Source organism: Aquila chrysaetos, assembly GCF_900496995.4.
Source record: "Aquila chrysaetos chrysaetos chromosome W unlocalized genomic scaffold, bAquChr1.4 W_unloc_2, whole genome shotgun sequence".
NCBI classification, from domain to species: Eukaryota; Metazoa; Chordata; class Aves; order Accipitriformes; family Accipitridae; genus Aquila; species Aquila chrysaetos.
Window position 1 is genome coordinate 1,719,463 of NW_024470322.1, and position 27,663 is coordinate 1,747,125.

The 27,663-nt window shown below is 44.4% G+C and overlaps 1 protein-coding gene across 3 annotated transcripts in view; it reads right to left on the reverse strand.

The window, feature by feature from the left end:
* The window catches only part of LOC121232951 (lens epithelium-derived growth factor-like), a 106,205-nt gene extending 86,651 nt beyond the window's left edge, over window positions 1–19,554 (reverse strand). For all 3 annotated transcript variants that reach the window (XM_041121507.1, XM_041121505.1, XM_041121506.1), the window contains exons 1-4: window positions 19,446–19,554; window positions 18,889–19,056; window positions 6,358–6,434; window positions 1,518–1,656 (exon numbers count right to left, since the gene is read on the reverse strand). In XM_041121507.1, the coding sequence (XP_040977441.1) occupies window positions 1,518–1,656; window positions 6,358–6,434; window positions 18,889–19,056; window positions 19,446–19,493 (432 nt within the window). In that variant the 5' untranslated portion in view covers window positions 19,494–19,554. The remainder of the gene's footprint in view (window positions 1–1,517; window positions 1,657–6,357; window positions 6,435–18,888; window positions 19,057–19,445) is intronic.
* Between the last annotated feature and the right edge of the window lie 8,109 nt (window positions 19,555–27,663).

Consider the following 27,663-nt stretch of genomic DNA (forward strand, 5'->3'; position numbering starts at 1 on the left):
TTATGAGCTTGCTGAAGAATGCACAAAAAGTAAAACAAGGTCGGGCGTACGTGACTGATAACAGGAGGGCGACGTGACTGAAGACAGAGTGCAAGACAGCATGCAGGCGGAGGAAACTATTCGCGTGATTAGAAGACTTTATCCAATTAGACTATTGTTTAAGCGCGTGAACGGCACATGTTAACCAATCAACAAATGGCTTATGCGTGAGTAGATACTAGAAACATATATAACCGAGTGTTGCGCAGTTAATAAACGGAGAAATCATTTGATCCACAGTATCTGTGTTGGTCCGTTTTCTCCCCAGGGCAAGTCCCTGGTGATGTGTCGTTTTCCCTAGATTGTCGCAGCGGAGAAAGTGCGACAATTTCTGATACAGGCCAGGATGCCGTTGGCCGCCTTGGCCACCTGGGCACACTGCTGGCTCATATTCAGCTGGCTGTCAACCAGCACCCCCAGGTCTTTTTCTGCCAGGCAGCTTTCCAGCCATTCTTCCCCAAGCCTGTAGCGCTACATGGGGTTGTTGTGACCCAAGTGCAGGACCCGGCACTTGGCCTTGTTGGATCTCATACAATTAGCCTCGGCCCATTGATCCAGCCTGTCCAGATCCCTCTGTAGAGCCTTCCTTCCCTCAAGCAGATCAACCCTCCCTCCCAACTTGGTGTCATCTGCAAACTGACTGAGGGTGCACTCGATCCCCTCGTCCAGATCATTGATAAAGATATTAAACAGAATTGACCCCAATACTGAGCCCTGGGGAACCCCACTTGTGACCGGCCGCCAACTGGATTTAACTCCATTCACCACAACTCTTTGGGCCCGGCCGTCCAGCCAGTTTTTTTATCCAGTGAAGAGTATGCCCATCCAAGCCATGAGCAGCCAGTTTCTCCAGGACAATGTTGTGGGAAATGGTGTTAAAGGCTTTACTGAAGTCCAGGTAAACAACATCCACAGCCTTTCCCTCATCCACTAAGCGGGTCACCTTGTCATAAGAAGGAGATCAGGTTAGTCAAGCAGGACCTGCCTTTCATAAACCCATGCTGACTGGGCCTTATTGCCTGGTTGTCCTGTACATGCCGTGTGATGGCGCTCAAGATGATCTGCTCCATAACCTTCCCTGTTACCGAGGTCAGACTGACAGGCCTGTAGTTCCCTGGATCCTCCTTCCGGCCCTTCCTGTAGATGGGCATCACATTTGCTAACCTCCAGTCCACTGGGACCTCCCCAGTAACTAACATAACTTTATCCTTGTGTCCTGAAACTATTAACATGATCCCTCCTTAACTTTACTATAATAAAATAGCATCCCCAATTATATAGAAGAGCAATTTTCTCTTATTTTGCTGAAAAATTGAGGTAAATAATTGTAAATAACAAAAGCAACATTAGTCCAACTTGCAACTCAGTGATGCAGATCAATAAATTATTCCCCTATAGCAGCTAAGCTATCATTGCTTTATTACAACAATATGACAAAACAGATTAAAGTATTCACAGACTGTGAATCACTTACTTACCTGCTGATGAGAGAATTTCACTTTGGGATTGTTGTCAATTTCCCATAATCCTTCATTAAAGCCTTTTCTTTTATTTGGTTTGCCATATTTTTCTTTATTTTCATAATAAGGGAATATATCCTTTGGTCCCAAGAATGCCCTTCAAGAGATGAAAACATTAGCTACCAGAAACATCACATTTTTAAATTGCTGCTCTTCAAATTAACTTTAGTACCAGATATATAAAAAAATAATATTCATTAATGAGGCATCTGAAGTGATATTCTGTAATCAGCAAAGTGCTGCTACTGAAGCATCTTTAGTCTTCTAAACTTTTGCTTTCAGCAAACCCAGTTTTCCATTAATACTACCACACTCACTGCTCTCTCCTAGGTGTTGAGTGTCCTGGCAAGAAACTGTCAATGCTATGTCTTGAATGTTATGTCTTGTTAAGATCACAGTTGACAGAGCCACCCACCACTGTCAAACAATGATTAAAAACTGAGCAGCTGACTGATGTACAGAAAGAGCCATTGCTTCCTTAGCAAACCAAGCTAAAATGTGAAGAAATAACGATTCCTTAAATCCTGGAAACATAATGCAAGATAATGAGTACAAGTATAAGAAGATATGGCTTCAAGCCAAAGAAAAATCTTTCAAAATTATTAAATGAAAACCAATATGTCTGAGATGACAAAACAAAGTTGGGATAGAATGATTGCCTAGATCTTTGTAAGAATGCTGTATAGTTTATCCTGAAAGACATGGAAATCTAACCAAAAAAATATACAACATTATTAAATGTTTTACATTAAATGCTCAACATTTCTGTCTTTAAGTATCTTGTATATCTGAATGAAAAGCAGCTTATCAAGAAAATGATAAAGATAATTTTGCTGTTCAAAGATACTTAAAAAGGCCTAAAACCTTTAAGTTAATAGTGTTTTGAAATGAGGCGGTACAGAGTTGGAAACAAACTTACAATTTTTGTATATTCTGTTTTTTAATTAATTATATTTATTTAGTTTAAGTGTGAAGAGAGAGAGAGATACTAAATAATTTGGCTAGTAGAAGTGTTAAATTGCTCCTTATTTTAAATTTCTTCTCCATCCCTACTCATAAAAAAAGTGAAAAAAAAAATCATCTACTCTCAGTATCTGGGGCTTAAAACTGCTTCTTTTTATCTTTGTTTTCATCTACAGAAACTGGCCTCCTCTAAGGCAGGCAAAAAATCCTCCCCCTAAAACCCATACATTATTATTCGTAGTGCAAGTTGCACAACTATGGCTATTAGACTGGCACCTTTTCCCACAAATTGCAGTATCTACACTGTAATTTTTTTCTAAGCCAGACCTGGGGAAACAAGGTAATAAAGTACTAAACACCAATATTCTACTTTGTACTGCAGAACATCAAGGCACATGAAGTTTCTGCTGTAGTACCATGGCCTTTAGAGTTAGGATTTCATAGTAGCAATTCAACTGCTGTTAATAGCAAAACAGAAAACCTCAGTGACCAACTTTCTCATTTTCATCCCTGTGCCTATATCCAGCTCTGTCTGACAAAGTATAAATCTAAGACCCAATTGCTTAAATTGAAGATGCTGCTACTGTTTTTATGAGATAGTTCATGGTAAAGTTCAAACAAACAAAAAACCCCTAAGTTTCATTTCCCCATTTTTTTCATCATCTCTATAATGAAGTATTTGAGACTTACTCCCTATTAATTTAGATAAGATAAAGAGAAGTTGCAAGTCATCTAGGAAGCTTAAACATTTCCTACTCCAGTAGTGTAAAACAATAATCTTTCACAGTGGCTATCATCCATGTCTTTGCAGAAGATTGTTAGAGAGCATCCAGCCAGGGATCCACACACTTGCAAAGCCTACTTAACCAGAGCAAAAGGAGGGATGGGGGGAAGAGAGGAGGACAGACCAGAGGAAAGAGAAAACATTGCTTCTTTTCTTTCCTTTGCTCTGAAAGGAAGCATTTTTCCACAGTTGCAAGTCTCTACCTACACTGTTCAGATTTGGAGAAATACTAGGAATTAGCTACCTTGCTAAGGTCATGTAGCTTACTGGGTTTTTGCAGTTAAATCCCCATACACAAGAAGGAGAAAAGGTCAAGGAAATCTAAACGGGACAGTTATCACCCTGATGTATAGGGTCCAGGGTCTTGAGTCCAGAGCATGAACTTCTGCCTGCCTGTGACTGGCTAAAATTTGTGCTTATGTGATTTACTCTCACAAGAAATTCACATAAAGCTTTGTTAAAATACAAATATCTAGTTTATATCTAGTTTTCCTTTAGAAAAGGGTAATATTTCTAAAAAAAGATGACAGCTGGCAAATATCTTGAAAAGAAGAAATAGGCTCTTAGGGTTTTGTTGGGGTTTTTTTCAAGAATATCAAGAAGCCACAAATTTAGGTTTTGGTGAAGCTCAGAAGAAAGCAACAATGAAAATCAAAGTACAAGCTTATACTTTAGAAACATAGAATCATTGAGGTTGGATGGCAACACCTCTGGAGATTGTCTAGTCCAGCTCCCTGTGCTCAAAGCAAAGTCAACTAGAGCAGGTTGTTCAGGGCCATGCCCAGTCAGGTTTTGAGCATCTCCGAGGATGGAGATCCCACAACCTCTCTGAGCCACCAGTTCCAGAAGAAAGGAAGTACTTTGCAACACTGTAAGATATGAGGCACAGATTCAAAAACATTTTTCAAAGTTATATTCTAAAGAAAACATTTGAGAACTTTAAAATGCAGTAGCCCTGAGTCTACCACATTACCAAAACCAGATTTCAGTAAAACTGCTTTGTATGAGTATCAAAGAGTGGGTATAAAGTTTCAAATTTGCCAGTAATCTACATGTAATCAAACATGATTTCAGAACCTAAGTCACATTTGAAAAAAGGTCATTGTGCTTCTCAAAATTCTACAGAAACTTTTAAGATTACATATAAATTCATTTCTTTTTACCCTACACTTGATCTCTGTTCCTGAATACATCTTCAGGAATGACAGTAAAAAGAAGTACTGCAATCCAGAATGGCTGTCCTGGTTTCAGCTGGGATAGAGTTAATTGTCTTCCTAGTAGCTGGTACGGTGCTATGTTTTGAGTTCAGTATGAGAAGAATGTTGATAACACTGATGTTTTCAGTTGTTGCTAAGTAATGTTTAGTCTGAAGTCAAGGATTTTTCAGCTTCTGATGCCCAGCCAGCAAGAAGGCTGGAGGGGCACGAGAAGTTGGCACAGGATACAGCCAGGGCAGCTGACCCAAAGTGGCCAATGGGGTATTCCATACCATGTGACATCATGTCTAGTATAGAAACTGGGGGGAGTGGGGGCGGGGGGATTGCCTCTCAGGGATTAACTGGGCGTCAATCGGCAGGTGGTGAGCAATTGCACTGTGCACCATTTGTATATTCCAGTCCTTTTATCATTACTGCTGTCACTTTATTACTGTTATCATTATCATTATTAGTTTCTTCTTTTTATATTCTATTAAACCGTTCTTATCTCAACCCACGAGTTTTACTTCTTTTCCCGATTTTCTCCCCATCCCACTGGGTGGCGGGGGGAGTGAGTGAGCGGCTGCGTGGTGCTTAGTTGCTGGGTGGGGTTAAACCATGACAATGGCATATGTTAAAAAGGAGAGAAGTAAAAGGGTGCTTTATTTTAACTGTCAAAACATCCTGAAAAGGGTACAAAACTACTGAACAGTATAAAGCAAGGACAAAAAAAGGGGGGAGAACAGAATTCAAACCTTGCTTCCTCTCCCCACAAAACCACAAAAAATAATTGAGTCTGTATAGAACTATATGGAGTGATGTGAACAGTGAATGAAATGCATAGTTATAGGAGCCAAACATGCACAAAGCTTATTGACAGAGAAGTCACTTCTTAAAAAGAGTCAAACAGAAAGTAGTGTCAGTGAGAGCTGAGAATGCTTTCTTTTTATTTTATCAGAATACTGCATTTTCTCTACCACATTTATTTTTAAAAATAGGTAGGAAGTACCACCGTAGAGAGATTTTTATAGATTTCTTAATGGTCTGAAGGAGGACAAAAAAAGCTTTCTGCAAGCTGTACAAGAAATGAAACAATTATACAAACAACTAGCTCTGACCTGCTTTACAATACTATTTGCAGCTTATTAAAAAAAGGGAATAAAAACAGCATTTCCCCCACAAGTCAAACAGGAATTAAAGATCTCTGTAATCTACAGTAGAACAACATTATGAAGTAGCATGACAAATTTCACTATAATAGTCAGAGAATAGCATAAAAACATATTTAGAAGTGGGAAAAATCGAGTCCTTTCAAAGGAAATGTTACGTTCCATTGCAAAATGTTAGGGTTACCAAAAATATTCGTCTTTCTTGGGTACTTCACATAATAGCAGGCCTGAAACTAACTGGGGTGAGACCTTGGGCTTCAAATGCACCTCTTCACTTTTTCTCAAACCTTCCCCCTCTCCCCCTGAAAGGACTCAAATGCTACTTATTCCATAGTTTTCAGCTTTATTTCATTTTCCTTTAGAACACAGTTTTGAGGATACATGGGACTATAATTAAAATCCCTTAGAAAAGAAAAAAAGGTATGTCAATCATACCACTTTGGGTAGGCTCTTGCTTTTTTACTGAGCAGGAAAAAGTGCATGTTGCAGGGAATAGTAGACTATAACCACACCATTTCACAGCAAATGTGGAAAGCAAGCTGCCTATCTTGCCACTAGAAATTAATTTAAGAAAATATAGTCTGCTACTGAGTCACATAATTTTCAAACACACAATGCAAACTGTTAAACTACTGTTAAGACATCCTTCAATGAAAACAATATGCCCTTTAATCTAAAGTACTTACGTCTCATGAGTGCCAAAAAAGAATATAGGCATTTTATTCATAGGAGGTTTTACTGCTCCATCTGGAATTTCATCCACCTAAGAGAAAGAGAGACTAGAATTAAAGTTTAGTAACAATTAAAAAACACTCTAGGGGAAAACACTTAAGCATTAAGTATTAACCTGAAGAAGCAAAATACTATCGAAAAAGTGAAAGAGATTTAAACAAAACAAGACCCAAGGATTATATATATAAAAAAACCCCAAAGAAACAAGTGATGTTTGTAAGGGTACGTAGGAGAGTGTTTGCTCCTTTAAGTGTATCTGGTCAAGGACCTTTTCAATGCAAAAAAGGTATAATAAGCAAAGGGGGAAACCATAAACAAGAACATACAGGAACACAAACCTGACCAACAAATAATAAGGGATGCAGTGACCAGAACCAAACCTGTTCACTCACTCTAATTGTTAAGGATATGTGGAGTGTGAGAATGTTTATTCCAGCAAGGTTATCTAATCAGGGACCTTGTCAGTTGGGAAATTTAAGGAAAAGGGGGAAGCCAGAAACAAAATATGCAGAGACACAGACCTGAAAAAACAAACACGGAGAGAGTGAAAAGAAACAAACCTTGCTACTCACACTAATTGATGGGCTATCAAGAAACAACAGGCGCCACTTCCAGGAAGATCAACCTGGACATTGCAGCTAAGATTATAAACCAGGGGAGATCCCAGACACCAGACTGGGAAGGGTAAGGGAATCAATGGAACTATGCAAACCCATGAAGGGAGACATTGGGCAAATGGAAAGCAGGGAGAAACAAAGAGGGGTGTAGAAAGAAAGGGTTAAAAACAGGGCTGGTCAGTATGCTTGTCTAGCTGAGCTCTGTGCCTGATCACTGCAGTCTGTCCTATCTTCTTATTAATCTTTTCTCAACTGTCCCTCTGTGTAATCTTGCTCTCTATCCTATGTGTATGTTTGCTGCAAGGACTAAGTGCCAGCTACTGGAGTCAGACCGGGGGTGTAGGTGCATGTATTGGGTTTACATATCAAGGTTTTGGTAGTGGGGGGCGGGGGCTGCAGGGGTGACCTCTGTGAGAAAATGAGCCACCCCTGTGCCAGACAGAGCCAGTTCCATCCAGCTCCATAACAGACCCACTGCTGGCCAAAGCTGAGCCAATCAGTGATGCTGGTGGTGGCTCTGTGACAACATATTTAAGAAAGGGTAAAAAAGGCTGCGCAACAGCAGTTGTGAGAGAGGAGTGAGAAAATGTGAGAGAAGCAACTATGTAGACACCAAGGTCAGTGAAGAAGGAGGTACTCCAGGTGCTGGAGCAGAGATTCTCCTGTAGCCCACAGAGAAGACCAAGTTGATGCAGGCTGTCCCCCTGCAGCCCAATGAGGTCTATGGTGGAGCAGATATCCACACTGCAACCCATAGAGGACCCCACACCAAAGGAGGTGGATATACCCTGAAGGAAGCTGCAGCCTGTGGAGACCCCACACAGAAGCAGGCTCCTGGCAGGAACTGTGGCCCATGGAGAAGAGCCCATGCAGGAGCAGGTTGTCTGGCAGGAACTGTGGCCCATTGGGGATCCACGCTGGAGCAGTCAGTTCCTGAAGGACTGTATCCTGTGGAAAGGACCCATGTTGGTACAATTCTTGAAAGATTGTTTCCTGTGGGAGGGACCCCATGCTGGAGCAGAGGTACAGTGTGAGGAGGAAGGAGCAGCAGAGATGAAGTGTTATGAACTGACTGCAACTCCCATTCCCCATCCCTCCTACATCACTCATGGGTGGAGGAGGTAGAAGAGTTCAGAGTGAAGGTGAGTCTGGGAAGAAGGGGTGGGGTGGAGGGAAGGTGTTTTTAGTTTTGTTTTGTTTCTTGCAATCCTACTCTATTCTTAATTGGCAGCAACAAATTAAATTAATTTCCCCAAGTCAAGTCTGGTTTGCCCATGATGGTAATTGGTGAGTGATCTCCCTATCCTTATCTTGACCCATGAGCTTTTTCATCTTATTTTCTCCCCCTGTCCTGCTGAAGAGGGTGAGTGAAAGAGCAGCTTGGTGGGTACCTGGCAGCTAACCAACGTTAACCCACCACACCCTGGCCTATGGTGTCAGCTACTAGAGTGGGTGGGGGTCTTGGCCGCCAGTCACTGGGGCAACATCAGGGTGAGTACTGAAAACCAGCTACTGGGAGGGATCAGCATGTGTGAGGCAAGTAAGGGGCTCAAAACCAGCAGCTGGAACAGGACTGCAGGTCACAGCCCATGTGCCTGCTGCTGGGTTGGGTGGAGTGTCTGTATCTTCCCAAAACTGAGTGTGCATGGGTATGCATGCAGGTATGCGTGTGTAATTCACTAGCAAGCTTCAAGCTGGACTAGCTGGTGAATAGGAAGCCCTGAGTCCAGTCAGGGGTATCACATGGGTGGAGGGTCTGTGCTGGTATGCCCAGGGGAACTTGCAAATGTGGAGTGCCTGTGGGACAAGCATGTGAGTGCATGCCTGTTTGTGTTTACTAGCAAGCATCAAGCTGGACTAGCCAGTGAGTAGGGAACCCATGAAGCAGGTAAAAGGGCCTAGGATCAGGGCAGGAATGCCAGTACTAGGGGAATCATCAAATGTGCATGTGCTTGTGAATCTAGAGTGTCATGTGTGTGCCTTCACTAGTTGAATTTCTATCTCTACCAGCCATAGAGGAGAAGGAAGGGGACTTGGCTGTCTTTGTTTTATGCAAATCTTATATGTAGGTGCTGTTGAAGGGAGTGCCTTGTCTGTGTAGCCAGCTGTGTCAGGGTCCTGTGTGTGTCTCTGGGATATGTGCTCAGCTTCATTATTGGTTGAACTTGTAAATGGGAAAGCAGCCACCTCATCCCTCAGCCTGGGCAGAAACCCTGGGTTCACCAGACTGGGCTCCAGCAGACAAGCAAGAGGGAGTCCTGGGCTGGAGAAGGCAGCTGCACTCATAACATCCTTTAACAGTACTAACAACTGGTAAAAAAGAAAATAGCATCAATAATTTTCAAATTATCATCTACTTAAAGAAAAGATGGAGTATAGGTAAAAAGCAGTATTCAGTTCCTCCCAAATATCACCTCCTCCTCACCATAATCTATAGCAACACTTCCTGTTCCCATACCCAGCTGATGGCTTACCCAAGCCCAAATCTCATATATTATGAAAAATATAGAAGCTGTTTTGGTTTTTTTTTTAATAATTCTAACTTCTGAATATTTTGTCTAAAAGCCCACAACCACGAACTCAAGTACAGCGCTCACTGAGCTTGTCATCATGTCAGACTCACAGAATGGTTGAGGTTAGAAGGGACCTCTGGAGGTCATCTGGTCCAATCTCCCTGCTCAAGCAGGGCCACCTAGAGCAGGATGCCCAGGACCATGTCCAAACAACTTTTGAATATCACCAAGGAGGGAGACTCCACAACCACCCTGGGCAACCTGTTCCAGTGCTCAGTCACCCTCACAGTAAAAAAAGTCTTTCCTGATGTTCAGACAGAACCTCCTGTATTTCTGTTTGTGCCCATTGCCTCTGGTCCTGTCATTGGGCACTAATGAAAAGAGCCTGGCTCCATCTTCTTTACACCCTCCCTTCAGGTATTTATATACATTGATGAGATCCCCCTGTGGGCCTTCTCTTCTCTAGGCTAAACACCATCTTTGTGGCCCTTTGCTGGACTCTCTCCAGGAACTCACTCTCTCTCGTACTGGGGACCCCAGAACAGGACACAATACTCCAGGTGCAGCCTCACCAGTGCTGAGTAGAGGGGAAGGATCATCTCCCTCAACCCTGCCGGCAATACTTTGTCTAATGCAGCCCAGGGATACCATTCGCCGCCTTTGCCCCAAGGGCACAGTGCTGGCTCATATTCAGCCTGGTGTCCACCAGGACCCCCAGGTCCTTTTCTGCAAAGCTGCTTTCCAGATGGGTGGCCACCAGCATATATTGGTGCATGGGGTTGTTCCTCCCCAGGTGCGGGACTTTGCCTTTCCCCTTGTTGAACTTCATGAGGTTCCTGTCAGCCCATTTCTCCAGCCTGTCCAGGTCCCTCTGGATGGCAGCATGACCCTGTGACATACCAGCCACTCCTCCCAGTTTTGTGTCATCTGCAAACTTGCTGAGGGTACACTCTGCCCCATCATCCAGATCATTAATGAAGGTGTTGAACAGGATCAGACCCAGTATTGACCCCTGGGGTACACCACTAGTTACTGGCCTCCAACTGGACTTTGTGCCACTGATTACCATGCTCTGGGCCCAGTCGTTCAGCCAGTTTTCAACCCACCTCCCTATCTGCTCATGCAGCCCATACATCAACAGCTTCTCTGTGAGGATCTTATGGGAGACAGCATCAAAGGCCTTCCTGAAGTCTAGGCAGACAATATCCACTGCTGTCCCCTCATCTACCAGGCCAGTCATTTCATTGTAGAATTTTATCAAGTTGGTCAAGTGTGACTTCCCCTTAGTGAAGCCATGATGATTACTCCCGATGACTTCCTTGTCCTCCATGTGCCTGGAAGTGGTTCCTAGGATTAGCTGCTCCATCACTTTCCCAGGGATCGAGACAAGGCTCACGAGCCTGTAGTTCCTGGGATCCTCCTTCTAGCCCTTCTTGAAGACAGGAGCGACAACTGCTTTCCTCCAGTCCTCAGGCACCTCTGCCAATCATAATGATCAATCAAAGATTATCGAGAGTGGCCTCACAATGACATCAGCCAGCTCCCTCAGCACTCATGGGTGCATCCCATCAGGACCCTGTCATGAATGAGTGGTTTGGGCCGCTTAAAGAATCACCGTCAAGGGTATTAGCAAAAGTGATTTAATAGGAGTTTATAAAAGCACAACTTCAAAGTTCAATGGCAAGGTTCACTCTATTACTTAATACATGGATGAAGCATACAAAGGAAAAATCAAGTTAGAATCAAACTAGAATGATTTATACAGAGACCGAAGACGCAAAAGGGTAAGGGAGACCCTCCCATGGAGTCACGAGGTTCAGAGAAGACCCCCTTGCTTTCTAAACTCCTGATGGAGCTTAGGCACAGCTGGATCCACTCCTAGTCCAAGACTTGGGCAATGGTTTATGTCTTCAGGGATTATATGTGTGTAGCAGCAGTCTAAGGTTCATTCACAGTTTAAAGTGAATCACAAGATTTAGCAGCACTTTATAAAATGTTAAATTAGTCAACGATTAAGTGATTCAATATAATTTACTACAATCACAACAGTGACTTAATTATAGATTCAAAATGGCAATATTTATACTATACTTGCTATCAGATACCTAGGTCAATTCACACATGCATGCACACAGACACAAAGATATATATATATTAGAGATATATATATATATATATATAACAAAGGTATACCTGTTAAAAATTCCCTTCAAGTTCAGGGAAATATTCACTTCAAATGTCTCGGCATTTCTCAATGGGCAAGGGTTAAGCCTCAAGGAGCAAAGGGTTTCAGCCCAGGTCCCATCGTCAGCTTTCAGCGATGGTCCTCTGAACTTCACCAGCTGGAGAGTTTGCGAGCTCTGAGAGGCGTCCCACTCAGAGAGAGATGCTGGTCGCAGCCTGCTGTGGTCCGGGAGAGCTCAAAGGGCCTCACTTCGGATCACTGTTTATAGGTTCGCGAGATGATTGGCTTTGGTCAGTGTATTTCCATTCTGGCCATAATTCTTGTCGGGTAATTCTGGTACCCTCCAAGGTGGGCCATGATTCAGGCAGCAGGAATTTCAGGTACAGTTAGGGAGTGCCTAATTGTCCTAACTCACTGTACCGTAGCCAGGATAAGAAAGTACCAGATTGTCCCAACTCACTGCACAAGAACACAATGTTGGCTGGTCCTGACATAGCAATGTGGGCGGGGGGGGGGGGGGCTGCACCACCACAGACCCATGGACATATGTATGTCCAGTTTGCTTAAGTAGTCCCTGACCTGATCCTCTTCCACCAAGGGTACATCTTCCTTGCTTCACATATTCCCCCTGGTCTCTGGGGCCTGGGATTCCTGAAGGCCAATTTTGCCAGTAAAGACTGAGGCAAAGGCGGCATTCAGTACTTCAGCCTTTTCCATGTCCTGTGTCACCAGGGCCCCTGCCCCATTCAGCAATGGGCCCACATTTTCCCCTCATCTTCCTTTTGTTGCCTATGTACTTATAGAAGCCCTTCTATTTGTCTTTGACATCCCTGGCCAGATTAAATTCCATTTGGGCCTTAGCTTTCCTAACTTCATCCCTGCATGCTCAGAGAATGTTTCTGTATTCCTCCCAGGTTACCCATCCTTGCTTCCACCCTATGTATGTTTCCTTTTTGTGTTTGGGTTTGGCCAGGAGCTCCTTGTTTATCCACGCAGGCCTCCTGGCATTTTTGCCTGACTTCCTGTGGGAACATATTTAGCTAACGGTCACAAGAGCATTCCAGACACCTTTAGAAGGCCTTGAACAGAATAAACAAGAAGACAAAAATAAGAAAGATATCAATTAGAAGAACACAGGTGCGCATTCCACGATAAAGGGAACTTGGCACAAACAACCTCAATTCGGCAGTTTATCTTGACCAATTAGACTGAGACAAGTTTCGCATGTTTTAGTTAGTATAACCAATTATGTCTTATGTTTATGCGCGTGTACAGTGTTGATATAACCAATCATTAAGTGTAACTAGGCGCGTGGACAGTGCGTGAATAATGTGTGTAACCAATAGTAAAATAGCTAAACGCATGTACGGATGTAACTAATGTATAAAATGATGTCTGATGCTCTAGTAAAGGGTCTTCAACTATAATCATATTGATCTGTCGTTGAGTCCATGATTATGCTCCTGCAACTTCCTATTCATTGGAATGGAACACTCTTGAGCTTGGAGGTGATCCTTGAATATTAACCAGCTTTTGTGGGCCACTCTTCCCTCCAGGGCCTTATCCTACAGGACTCTTCCAAGCAGGTCCCTGAAGAGGCCAAAGTCTGCTCTCCTGAAGTCCAGGGCCGTAAGCCTGCTTTTCACCCTCCTCCCTGCCCTCAGGATCCTGAACTCCACCACCTCATGTTCACTGCAGCCAAGGCTGCCTTCGACCTTCACATCTCCAACAAGCCCCTCCTTGTTGGCAAGTATGAGGTCCAGCAGAGCACCTCTCCTCATTGGCTCCTCTGTCACTTGGAGGAGGAAATTATCATCTATGCAGTCCAGGAACCTTCCTGGATTGCTTATGCCCTGCTGTGTTGTCCCTCCAGCAGATATCAGGATGGTTGAAGACCCCCATAAGAACCAGGGCCTCTGAACATGCAGCTGCTCCTAGCTGTCTGTAGAGGGCCTGATCCACTTGTTCTTCTTAGTCAGGTGGCTTGTAGCAGACATTGACTAGAATGTCATCCTTATTGGTCTCCTCTCTATTCCTGACTCATTTAGGATCACTACAGGCATTTTGTGTTTACATCACAGAAACTCTTCATTTGTTTGCTGGCATTGTGTACTCTCCATATAAGGAGTCTTATTTATCACTAGAATTTACCCCCCCAACAAAACTTGAAAAAAATGAACAATATCCTTCTCCTTTCCTTACCCCTCATTTCTCCTCCCATATATGTGGGTGTGATTATTTTGCTCTGTGGAGGGAAACTTAACAGTAGTATGTTGAAAGAGATTCTTTTTTTCTCTAAGCATTTTTTTTTCCTATTAATTTTGTATTTAGAAATTCAGATTTTCTCAACAGAGGATGGGCAGATTCCTGATTATTTAAGGCTATGATATGCATTTTTTATTCTTTAAACAAGTGTAGTATTTTTAAAATTTAATACAGGAAATACAGATACAGCCAGAAAGGCTTTTGGGGATTCCTCCATAATGGTGTCTTGTAGGTACTTCCTTGCTTACATGCAAATGCTGGAGGTGACCCCACTTAAGCCCTGTTTTTTTTATTTTTTGATCCCTTCCTGTCACATTACTCCAGGCCCTTTGCTTATCATCCCTGTCTGACACTCCCTCACAGGGCTGCTGTTAACTCTCTCCTTCCCCCATCATTCCTTGTTTAAAGCCCTCCTTACCAGGTCAGCCATCCTGCAGGGAAAGATACCTTTGCCCTGCTTAGTGAAGGTGGATCCCACCTCTCCCAAGCAGATGCTGATCCTCAAACAGGGTCCCATGGTCATAGAAACCAAAACCTTGTTGCCGACACCAGTTCCAGAACCAATTGTTGACATGCGTTATCGGTGCCCTCTTCTTCACACCCTTTTCCCTCACCTGAAGGACTGAGAACACCATCTGGGCCCTCATGCCCTTAACTGCCACCTCCAGAGCTCTTGTAGTCATTTATGATATTCTCCAGGTTGCCCCAGCAGTATCATTGGTGCCCACGTGGAAGAACAGCAGGGGGTAGTAGTCAGAGGGCCAGACAAACTTGGGCAGTCCCTCCACAACATCCCAGATCCAGGCCCCCAGCCAGCAGCAAACCTCTCTTGTTGATAGGTCAGGTAGGCAGATAGGTGCCTCTGTCCCCTGCAGCAGGGAGTTACCCACTACTATCACTCACTGCTTCTTCCTGTTGGTCTTGCATGGTTTAGGGTAAGGTGGCCCAGATCCTTTGCTTGAAAGCACATCTGGCTTCTCTTCACCTTTGAGAGTGGTGAACCTATTTTATAGCTGTAAGCCCTTAGGCGGGGCAGGAACCTTCCTCTTGGTGCCATGAGTCCCCAGCTTCCATTCTTCCCCTTTTCCAGAGGTTGCACTTACCTTAGTACTAGGGGTGGACACTGCCTGTATCTCTACTGCAGTTGGGGTCTGGGGCTCTTCAAGCTGTTGTGTCTCAGAGAAGATCCCATCTATCTCCCTTTCATATTCTCCGATGCTGTGCAGCCTGCTCACTTCCTCCCATAACTCCTCCACTTGGTAACACAGCTCCTCCAAGACAGCACACCTCCTGCAGGACCAGAGGGCCATCTCTTCTGGCCTCAGAGAGAGGCCTCAGGCACTCCCTGAAACCTGGAAATCACAGGGCTGCATCCACTATCTGAATGTCTGCCTGCATCAAAGCCTCTACCATAGCAGGGGCAGCTGCTCTAAAACCTGCCAGGGAAACTGCCCCATGGTGTATCATCACCATAAGTGAAAACACTTAGGCTGGTTTGAATTAAAAGGAGAACTCCTTCTTTGCAATTTTTATGTATAAGCTGCTGTGCTGGGCATGGCTTTTATAGAGACCTCTGCCTGGCACTTGCTAAGCAGGTGCTTGACCCTCCCTAATCAGGGTGTAGCTGCAACAAAGGCTCCAGGCATCCTGGGTCAAGGGCAGCTGACCAAGCTTGTTAGAAGTTGCTAGAGCTTCCTCAGGTCCACACCCTTTTAGCTCCCCTTACCTTGTCCTTACCTGACAGCAGCAGGAAACCTCAAGTTTCTTAGAGGTTTCGTAGGAGTTCCCTGATGATCCTGTACCCTGCCCCCAGAAGACCTAGAAGCTCCCAAAGAAAAATGCAGAGATTCCTGCACAAGCTGCTACATCTGTTTTCTGCTTCCATTAACTGTGTCTCCCCTTCCTCCTTCTTTTCCCTGACTGCTGAGAGTGATGTCATATGGTATGGAATATCCCTTTGGTCAGTTTGGGGTCAGCTGTCCCCTCCCAACTTCTTGTGTACCCTCGGCTTACTCACTGGCGGGGCAGAGTGAGAAATAGAAAAGGCCTTGACACTGTGCAAGCACTGTTCAGTAATAGCTAAAACATCAGTGTGTTATCAACACTGTTTCCATCACAATTCCAAAACATAGCACCATTCAAGCTACTATGAAGAAAATTAACTCCATCCCAGCCAAAACAAGAACAATCTCCACCTCTTATTCCATACCATTTACGTCATGCTCAGGACCCACATTATCCAATACATCCTCATTAACCATCCCTCCATTCCTACCCACAGACATCATTCCCTTAGTTTATGGGCCACCCATATAAAATGTCCATTGAGTTCATTTACTCCAATGATTTGGACTCAATCTGTTATGGTGGTTGCTCAGGACAGGAGAGGCAGTGTGTTGTGTGGAATTATTGGCTCACCTCAGGTTAGATTAGTTCATGAAGGACTGTATTCTGTGGGGAGGACCCCACACTGGAGCAGGGGAACAGTATGAGGAGAAAGGAGTGGCAGAGATGAACTGTCATGAACTGACTGCAACCCCCATTTCCCATTCCACTGGGCCACTCATGGGGCGGGGAGGAGATAGAAGAGTTGGGAATGAAGGAGTGAAGTTGAGTCTGGGAAGAAGGAATGGGGTGGGGGAAAGGTGGTTTTAGTTCTATTTTTAATTGGCAATAAATTAAATTAATCTTCCCCAAGTTTAGTGTGTTTTGCCTGTGACGGTAATTGATGAGCAAACTCCCTGTCCTTATCTTGACCCACAAGCTTTATCATCTTATTTTCTCCCTCTGCCCTGCTGAGGAGGGGGAGTGAGAGTGGCTTGGTGGGCACCTGGGGAAAATTAATTTAATTTATTGCCAATTAAAATAATAGAGCAGGATGGCAAGAAACAAAGACAAAACCTAAAACACCTTCCCCCACCCCTTGTTCCCAGACTTCACTTCACTCTTCCATTCCCAACTCCTCTACCTCCCTCCTGCCCCAAGTGGCGCAGTGGAGATGGGGAATGGGGGGGTTGCAATCAGTACAGAACAGTTCCTCTCTGCTACTCCTACCTCCTCACACTTTTCTCCTGCTCCAGCATGGGTCCTCTCTATGGGCTACAGTTCCTGTCAGGAGAACCTGCTCCTGCATGGGCTCTTCACAGGCCACAGTTCCTTCAAGATATATCCACCTGCTCCAGCGTGGGGTGCCAGAGGTTGGTGACCCTGGAGTTATCCAGGTATCCAAGACTCCTTGCTATCTTTGGGAAAGAAATGTGCAGCTCAAGCTTGTGACCTCTGTACTCAGGATCCCCAACATATCTGGATGAGCAGAATGGCCAGGCCCAGAGGGTGATCAGCAGTGCAAAGTCTAGTTGGAGGACAGTGACTAGCAGTGTACCCCAGGGGTCAATACTGGGTCCAGTCATCATCATCTGGAAAGCAGCTTTGCAGAAAAGGACCTGGGGGTCCTGGTGGACACCAGGTTGAATATGATCCAGCACTGTGCCCTTGGGGCAAAGAAGGTGAATGGTATCCCTGGGCTGCATTAGACAAAGTATTGCCGGCAGGTTGAGGGAGATGATCCTTTCCCTCTACTCAGCACTGGCGAGGTCGCACCTGGAATACAATGTCCTGTTCTGGGGTCCCCAGTACAAGAGAGATATAGAGCTCCTGAAGAGAGTCCAGCAAAGGGCCACAAAGATGATTAAGGGACTGGAGCATCTCTCCTATGAGGAAAGGCTGAGGGAGCTGGGACTGTTTATCCTGGAGAAGAGAAGGCTCAGACAGCACAAGGCATTAGCTTTGAATATTTCTCTTGAAACTTTTGAAGTTTCTTAATGAACATCACCAAGGCATTATGTCAGAATATTCTTTCTTGTTTTAAAAAAGGGACAAACTGCATTTGGTTATTTTCTTTTTCAGTTGTTTGTTGGCAGCTGCACACAAATGGTGCAAATCCAGTATGTAAAATGACTCTGGCACCTTCCATAAATTAGTTGTAATTTTCCACAGAGACAGTTCTAGCATATCAGTTGGCTTGCTTACTGAAATTAGCATTTCTCTCCCCATTAGTGCTATTACTTTTGCATAGATGGTAATGATATTAAGCTTCTCTACTTGAGCATATACATGTCTAATTCTCTGAGATGGGTTATATGTTCATTTGCAAATATTTCTGTACCATCTATCTTTGTTGAGAAGCTGTCTTTGATTAATAATATTGTATTTCAGTACAAGCTACAGAGAGGAGTGTTTATATTTAATAGGCAATAGCATTAATTTAAAGTTAGGGAGGGACAAGTAATCAAATTGAATAACAGAGATTCTACATGCAAGATGCCACTCTACCTCCACACCCTTTATGTACATTCAGTTTAGTTGCTGGCCAGGGTCAACCCACCACAGACATATAAAAAGCTTTAAAGCAATAAATATGAAGTTCAGTAGGACTTTTTCCTCCTAAAAACACTATTAATTAATTCATTTCCAGATTTTAAGACTCTCAAAAATTACTGCTTGACTTTAACACAAACCCAATACATATCTTCACATACAGAATTCAAGTAGCCCTTCCACGACTTAAAAAACTTAATGACAGCTAATGACTACTAGACAGGGCTACATGTCAAAAAAGAGAGACTTATAAAGCACCATAAGCCAAGAACAAACCACACTGTGGGATCTGCAGTGTGATTTAGAAGTCACTTTCAGCAACAGCAGTGCTACCACACACACAGACTCACCCCCACACACACATTGGCAAGATAGAGGCACAACACAATTTATCTGTTTTCTTCTCTATAGGTGTCTGAAAACACTCTTCTCAACACAAAACTGGAAGAACAGAAAAGGCGGTGAGGAGGAAAAAAGGACAGGTAAAGAGGTAGCAGCAGCCTGCACATAGAGGAGGGAGTGTCTTACCCTGGCTGGCCAATGGGGATAACCTTTCATCTTAGCAAAGATCAAGTCTCCGGGTTTGAAATCTCGGCTCATGTTTTCACAGTGATGTGACGAGATGAATAAGGTCGGGGGAGGGATCTGCACCTCCTTTTCCCCCCACTGAGGTGCTTCTAGCCGCTCAAGATCACACTGCCAGAGATAAAAATACCGGGGGATAGGAAGAGGATGCCAACAGAGCGCTCCAAGGGTAGCCCCCACCCCATGTCATTACCCTCTCCGCCCACCTTCTGGCTAGTAAAGGGATACTGAAACCAAGCTGCCAAATACATCTACACCTACACACACGCGCACATACCCTCTCCTAGTGCAGACACCACCCAACCTCATCTCTGATCTCCAGAGACCCCTCTCCGCCCATGTGCAGCACCCCCAACCTTGTCCCAACCTGCTTACATTCACACATGACTTCCCCCCTCTGCTCGTGTTCTCTCACTCCCCTTCCCCACACAATCAACACCAGACACATGCATATGATACGTGCTTTGTATAATATACATACGATATATATATATACACACCCCTCCACTAAAGCTTCCCTGAGGCCAACAGTGCTCCCGCCGTACCATCTGCCCCCACCCCACACGTACGCGCACACGCCAGAATGGGAAGAGGGGCGGAGGAACAAAATTTTGCTTGCCCTTCCCCCATAGCTTCAACTGTTGCAGTCTAGTCTCTACCACATTCATGTCCAATCCCACAGTTCACTTTAGCCTGCGGTAGAAAATACCACTATGTTCCCTCTCTCCCTCTAGAAAGCTTGTTGATACTAACTGGAGTGAAAAAAAAAAAAACCAAAAACAAACAAACAAAAAAACAGAAAAAAAAGAGAAAGAAAAAATAAGCAAGCCCTGCTGAAAGGAGCTTAATCCCTTCCCATGCGGGCATGTAGAAGGCTGAAGGGGAAAAGAAAGTGATATTGTCTTCCTGCGTTAGAGAAGGGAAAGAGACCCTAATTTGCGTTCTCCCCCTATAGAGCAGATGAAATAGTTCATTCCTTCTTTCGCGGCTGCTGCTTGGGGAGGGGGGGAGGAGGGGATGTGGTATCTGTCACAGTTGGGAATAGGGGAAAGAGAAGCACTTCCGTAGAGGAGGCAGTGGCAGCTGTGTTCAGGCAAGGCTGAGGGAAGAGACGGTCAACATGTACTAAGTACTGCAATATTTGTCTAGTAACTTCACCATTCCACACAGTGGTTGTGACGTACTGGCCTTAGCAAGTTTGACCTGCTTGTGCAGGCAATTATCTGGGAGGGAGCTGCCTCCGGACAGAAGCCTGCAGGCAGCTCCTGGCGACAACTGTGCAGAAACAGAGAGAAAAGTCTGCTGAAAAGCACTTGAGACAAGGGGAGTCAAAAGAATCTCAATAGACATAATAAAGGGGCATGAAAGATGATGTTTAGCGCTTCCATTGTTGAAATTAGCTGAGGTAGAGACAGTCCTTGATAAGAAGAGCTGTTCCCAAGAACCAGCCAACGAGGCAGAGACAGTTCCTGATAAGAAGCAGGAGCTGGCCCCAAGAGCCAGCTAAGACTGGTCTTGCGGCTTGGGTGAATACCAAGAAACCACTGAGCCTGCGCAAGAAAAGAGGTTACTAGCAGTGACGAAGAGGAGTCATCTATCTTCATCTCTGCGACCACCAGACGACTACCATAAAAAGGCACTGCGCAAGCGCAGTTGAGAGGAGACTATGGAAATGACCTCTCGGAGCTAATTTTAATATGAAGCGGGGACAGGTCATGCCTATGTATAGGTGTATTGTGAATATGTAACACTTGACTGTATAAACTTGAAGCAAACTGCCGAGTCAGGCACGCACAACTTTGGTGGGACTACCCCCTGTGCTGCCCAGCACTGAATGAACATACCTACTTTACAATCTCACTGATTGTGGAGTCTGTTTTCCGCACGTCAGTTTGGCGAGCCAGCCAGGAGACTCTCTGCTCGGCTGTGGGACCGACTGCGGAGCGGACGCCCCTCGGCGCGCCCCGAGCACTTTCCTCGGAGGAGCCTCTGCTGCCAGCCACTCACCGCGGGAGCAGACAACAACCTCCTGAAGCCGCGGACCAAATGGTATGTGTCTTAGAGGGAGCCTGTAAAAGTACAGGCTGGGGCAGCTGGTAAATCGCACAGAGACATCTGGCGTGCAGCGTAGTCCCCGTATGGGAGGAGGGTACCCTATACGGTAACAAGGGGGGATTTGCTGACCAATAGAGCGGCTGCTAGTGATCTTGGGGGTAGATTGAGCAAATCCGGGGTGACCGCTGCATCCCAGTATCGGGAGCCAGGACGGACCTGTCGATGACTGGTATATAAGAGGCAGGAGAAGGGTAAGCGCACCCCCTCGCAATTGCACTTGGTTTATGGGGTAAGCGGACCCCCTCGCAATTGCGCTTGGTTTATTTTTGCAGCTGCTGAAAGGTTGTCAACTGGAGCGATGATTGTATGATGTGAATTTTTGGAAATTTATGTTAAACATTTTGTGTGGGTGTGTGGAAATGATATGTTGAAATTTATAGGTGTATGTATGTTTGTTAACATGTGAATGTCTTTACGTATTAATAGGGGTGATTCCCTGCTTTGTATGTGGGCTTGCAACTGGACTATATAATAATTAGCATCCGACTTGGGTTTTGTTGAAGTGTAAATCTTGTGGGAGGAGGTGGTACTGTACATCTAGCAGACAGAAACCAGACTGCTTTGAGTGTTTTCCCCAAATTCCACACTTTTATGATTGGGAAAGAGTTCTCCAAGAATATTGGTGTGGAAGGGAAAATTTAATTCCAAGAAATTTGGGATGTGTGGGAAGAAAACTGGGGGAAGACTATAAAGAAGTGTAAGAAACAATTTGCATGGAAGCTTATTAAAAGGAGAAGCCAAAATCAAACTTAAGAATCATTAGGAGGAGTATTGAGGAAGAGTCCTCTGGGTTGTGTAATTGCCCACTGGAAAGATATTGTTGGGACCGGAGGTACGGAAAGTAAAAAGAACCTTATTAAATATTGCAATCAATGGTGGCCATTGTATAAGTTAGAAGGTGATGCTAAGTGGCCACTTAATGGGTCAATAGATTATAATACTCTATTACAACTAATGCTGTTTTTAAGGAGAGAAGGAAAATGGGATGAGGTTTCGTATGCAGACATGTTTTTCACCCTCCGAAACCATCCGGAGTGGCAAAGGGACTGTGGAATGGTACCCCCACAGGACCCCATGGTGCTCGCAGTTGAGCGAGAAAACAACAAGGAGCTTAGAGGTAAACTGAGGCGGTGCTGTTCGGCATGTAGTATTGGACAAAGATGTACAAAGACAAATAAAATCCATCAGGCACCAGAACAAGATCTAACTGATTTGTTTAAGCCTCCCCCTCGACCACAGGAACAGGATGCAGATTCGGATAGAACTCCGACCCCCCCGGACAGCCCTGTATCTTCCCGTACTAGGAAGAAAACTACCTCAACAGCTTTACAAGCACCTCTCCGAGAGGCGGTGAGGCCGGATGGTGGGACGATGTTAATCAAAGTACCCTTTTCTATTGCTGACCTAGGGGAATGGAAAAAGGTTGCAAAAGATTATAGGAGTGATCCGATAAGTGTAACTAAGCATTTCCAATTTATTGTAAAACAGCATAACCCTGATTGGAAGGATATACAGCTATTACTGGAATATATGACTGAGACAGAGAAACAGCTGATTTTAAAAACAGCAGGGAACCTTGCTGAAGATTATTATAAGATCACAGGAGGGGACATTAAGGAATATTTCCCTCTCCAAGACCCAAAGTGGGATGTTAATAGATCTGCACATATGGAAAGATTGCAGGGGTATCAGGATTGGATTACAAAAGGAATGGAGAGGGCAATCCCCAAAACTATAAATTGGTCAGCTTTATATGCAGTCAAACAGAGTCCTTCCGAGTCTCCATCTGAATTCCTGGATCGACTGAGGGATGTAATGCGCCGCAGCACACCGCTGGATCCTGGGTCAGAGGTAAGAGTACAACAATTGGTCTCCCTGTTTTTGGGTCAATCTACAGGGGATATAAGGCGCAAACTTCAGAAATTATGCCCTACAGAGGGTAGGAATTTAGAAATATTGTTGGATGAAGCATGGAGAGTATTTAGTAACAGAGAAGAAGGATATAGACAAGGGCAAAGGAAATTAATGGCTGTTATCCAGGAAGAAAGAGGAAGGGGGCCTAGATGAGACTTGCCCCGACTGGGCAAGGATTAATGTGCTTTGTGTAAGAAATTTGGTCATTGGAAAAAGGAATGCCCAAAGAACAAGAAGGAGGATCAGAGGGCTAAACCAGGAAGAACGGTAGCCCATGTGAAGGGAGATTGACGGGAACCTGGGGAATCTACCCTAGCGGATCCACTGGTTATAATTAAGCTAGGGAAAACACAACAAGAGGCAGAATTTTTGGTAGATACGAGGGCAACATACTCGGTTCTGAACCAAGCTTTGATGCCCCTGGGAGATGATTATGGCATGGTGAAAGGAGCGACTGGCCAAAGTGAAAAGGCATATTTTTGTAAACCTTTAGAATATAAATTAGGAAAACAGTGGGGCATTCATAAATTTTTATATATGCCCAACTCCCCAAAGGCACTTTTGGGAAGGGACTTGTTGGAACAATTGGGAGCAAAAATTGTATTCAAAAAGGGAGAAATTAGTCTGGAGGTAAAAGATCAGCAATATATTCAAATATTGAGCCTAACCTTAACCAGTCTCCCCCTAGAAGGAAGCATTAACGAGGACATCTTAAACCAAGTGTACCCAGGGGTATGGGCTACTAATGGACCTGGAAGAGCGAAAAGTGCTCCACCTGTTGAAGTCAGGATCAAGGAAGGCCAAAAGCCAGTAAGAATTAAACAATATCCCCTAAAGAAGGAAGACAGAGAAGGAATCCGGCCAGTGATAGAAAAATTTTTTGCAATTGGGATTATTAAAAGAATGTGAGTCTGAATTCAATACCCCTATATTACCTGTTCGGAAGCCCGATGGGTCATATCGGGTGGTCCAAGACTTATGGGCGGTGAATAAGATAACTGAAGATCTTTACCCAGTAGTGGAGAACCCATATACCCTGTTGTCCGTATTAACACCTGAATTGACTTGGTTTACTGTTTTAGATTTGAAGGATGCTTTCTTTTGCCTCCCTCTCCATGAGACCAGCCAAAAATTATTTGCATTTGAATGGGAAAACCCCAAGAGTGGTCAAAAGACCCAGCTCACTTGGACGGTGTTGCCACAAGGATTCAAGAATAGTCCTACCATTTTCGGCAATCAGCTTGCGAAAGACTTAGAATCCTGGGAAACCCCGTCTGAGGAGGGGAAGCTATTGCAGTACGTGGATGATATCCTGATCGCCACCAAGACAGAGAAAGATTGTATAATATGGACGGTGAGTCTGTTGAATTTCCTGGGACTTCAAGGGTACCGGGTATCCAAGAAGGCGGCACAGGTAATGCAACGCAAAGTGAATTATTTGGGCTATGAAATTAGTGCGGGACAAAGAACTTTGGGACAGGCCCGTAAAGAGGCAATATGTCAAACTCAGAGACCTCAGACAGTGAAAGAGTTACGGACTTTTCTGGGAATGATGGGGTGGTGCCGATTGTGGATCTATAATTATGGATTGCTTGTTAAACCACTGTATGCGCTGACAGCCACTGAGCAGAAACACCTTGAGTGGAACAAGGAGACCGAACAAGCCTTTGAGCTACTGAAAATGGCTTTGATGTCAGCCCCGGCCTTAGGACTCCCAGATGTGAGTAAGCCGTTTCTTCTTTACTCCCACGAGAAGCAGGGCATTGCCCTGGGAATATTAGCACAAAACCTGGGTCCATATCAACGGGCAGTTGCCTACCTCTCTAAGCAGTTAGACACAACTGCAAAAGATTGGCCTGGATGCCTGCGGGCGGATGACTGAACATACAGGAAGCCCGAAAGTTTACTCTGGGCCAGAAAATGACTGTTTTGGTGTCTCATACAGTAGTAGCAGTACTGGAAGCAAAGGGTGGACATTGGCTCTCTCCACAAAGATTCCTGAGATATCAAGCTATATTGGTAGAGCAGCATGATGTGAAGATTGTAGTCACTAACATTGTCAACCCAGCTTCTTTTCTCAGCAGGAACACAGGAGAACCAGTACATCATGACTGTTTGGAAACCACCGAAGCAACCTACGCCAGCCGCCCAGACCTGAAAGACAGCCCCATGGAAAACAGGGAAACTTGGTTCACAGACGGAAGCAGTTACGTCCTAAATGGTAATCGACATGCGGGATACGCCGTCACCACCAGCCAAGAGGTAATAGAATCAGGGGCTTTGCCCATGAACACCTCCGCACAGAAGGCAGAAATAATTGCTCTAACCCGCGCCCTGGAGTTGGCCCAGGGCAAAGTTGTGAACATTTATACAGACTCAAAATATGCCTTTGGAGTTGTACATGTACATGGAGCAATTTGGAAGGAGAGAGGACTATTGAATTCCCAGGGGAAAAATATCAAACACGCAGAAGAAATTCTGAAGTTACTGGAAGCTGTCCAGCTCCCTAAGAAAGTGGCACTTATGCATATTAAGGCACACCAGAAAGTGAGCTCAGATTTGGAAAAAGGGAATGAACTGGTGGACAGAGAGGCAAAACAAGTGGCCAGAACAAAGGTAAAAATAGAAGGGGCCTTAATTCCTGATAGACAAATCTCCCTAAAAGGTAAGCCAGAATATACCAGGGAAGATCAGAAGCTCATTACAGATTTAGAAGGGTCATACAATGAAGAGGGGTGGGCTCATACCCCACAGGGAAAACTAATCGTTCCCTCTTGCTTACTGTGGCATTTGATACGAGAGGAGCATAGGAAAAGACATTGGGGGACAGAGGCTCTGTATAATCATTTGATAAGAGAAATTGTGGCTAGAAATTTATATACCACGGTGAGACAGGTGACTCAACAATGCGATCTTTGCCTCCAGACTAATCCTAAGAATACCCCCAAGCCGGAAATGGGCCAGATTGGAAAAGGCAATGGGCCTGGACAACAATGGCAAATTGATTTTACAGAACTTCCAAGAAAAGGGGGGTATCGATATTTATTGGTATTAACTGATACCTTTTCAGGTTGGCCAGAAGCATTCCCAACAAGAACGGCTAAAGCTCGGGAGGTAACTAAAATACTAGTACAAGAGATAATACCACGTTTTGGGGTTCCAGCTACCATGTCCTCTGACAGAGGACCACATTTTGTCTCAAAAATAGTACAACAAATTAGCCACCATTTGGGTATAGATTGGCAACTTCATACTCCATATCACCCCCAGTCGAGTGGTCAAGTGGAAAAAATGAACCACTTAATCAAACAGCAAATTGTGAAATTAGGACAAGAAGCAAATTTGACATGGCCTCAGTCTCTCCCTTTAGCCCTTCTGCGTATACGAACAAGACCAAGGGCGAGGGAAGGACTGAGCCCCTTTGAAATTTTGTATGGACGACCCTATGAAATACAGAAAGGGGTGTCTGTGCAAGCTGGGGGCGAAATTGTGACCTCTTACATGATAGCATTGAGTAAGCAGCTCAATAAAATCAGGAAGCATGTGGCTGGGACTCGAGGGAGAGGTTTGGATGGACCTGTACATAATATACAACCTGGGGATTATGTATATGTAAAGTCTTTTACAGAAAAAACCCTGGAGCCACAGTGGGAAGGACCATTCCAAGTACTACTCACCTCCTTTACTGCAATCAGAATCAAGGAACAGGACGCTTGGATTCATCACACCAGAGTGAAAAAGACACCCAAAACTCCATGGAAAGTCACCACAAAACCCAATGGACATTTAGTTTTTACGCGGTAATATGGGGAGTTGTGGGGACTCTGTATAAGGCGTGGGATGAAAACCTGTTTGTCAGATATAACCAGGAGCTAGCAAAGGATATTAATGTATCAAGCTGTTGGATGTGTACCTTAATACCCAGACAAGGAGAAACCTTCCCATTTATTGGTGTCCCCCTCAGAACAAACAGCACTAAAACACTATTGAATAGAACTGCCAACTATACTTGTTTATATGGAAATGGTTCCAGAACTATAGTGAAGTATAAACTTGATCTGGATAGCAGAGACCCACATGATAATGATCGATACAATTGGTCTTGGAGATTAAAAGACATGGAAAGAGGCAGAGGGGGAGACCCTGTAATGATGCGCCCCCATTATGCCAACACTTCTAGTTTTCTTGGGACACTGAATGAAACTTGCTTTCGATGTAATGAATCACACTCTACAGGGATAGCTAATACAGGATGGGAAAATCTAACAGGGAGTTGTTATCTTCCTCCTCCTCGGGAGCCGTCCAATTGTAATCTCCCTGACGGACGTTGGTACCTTTGTGCAAATGGGGAGGCACATAAGAGTTTACCTATCGATTGGTGGGGAGAATGCACAGAGGGAATAATAATCCCACAAACACTCCCTGTCTTAGGAAAATTACAGGGAATATTCCGATCCCCATGGCACCACACGAGGACTAAAAGAACCTCTAACCCTCTTATAGAACGAGGCACCACATTCCACAGTGTGGTACGATGGCTTTTCCCAATGCTTGGAGTATCTGAATTGGAAAAAGCAATAGTCAATGTATCAGCGGTGGTCGAGATTTTAGCCAATACTACTGCTGACGCTCTAGGAAAATTACAAGCCGAAATTGATTCCTTGGCAAAGATAACGATACAAAATCGCC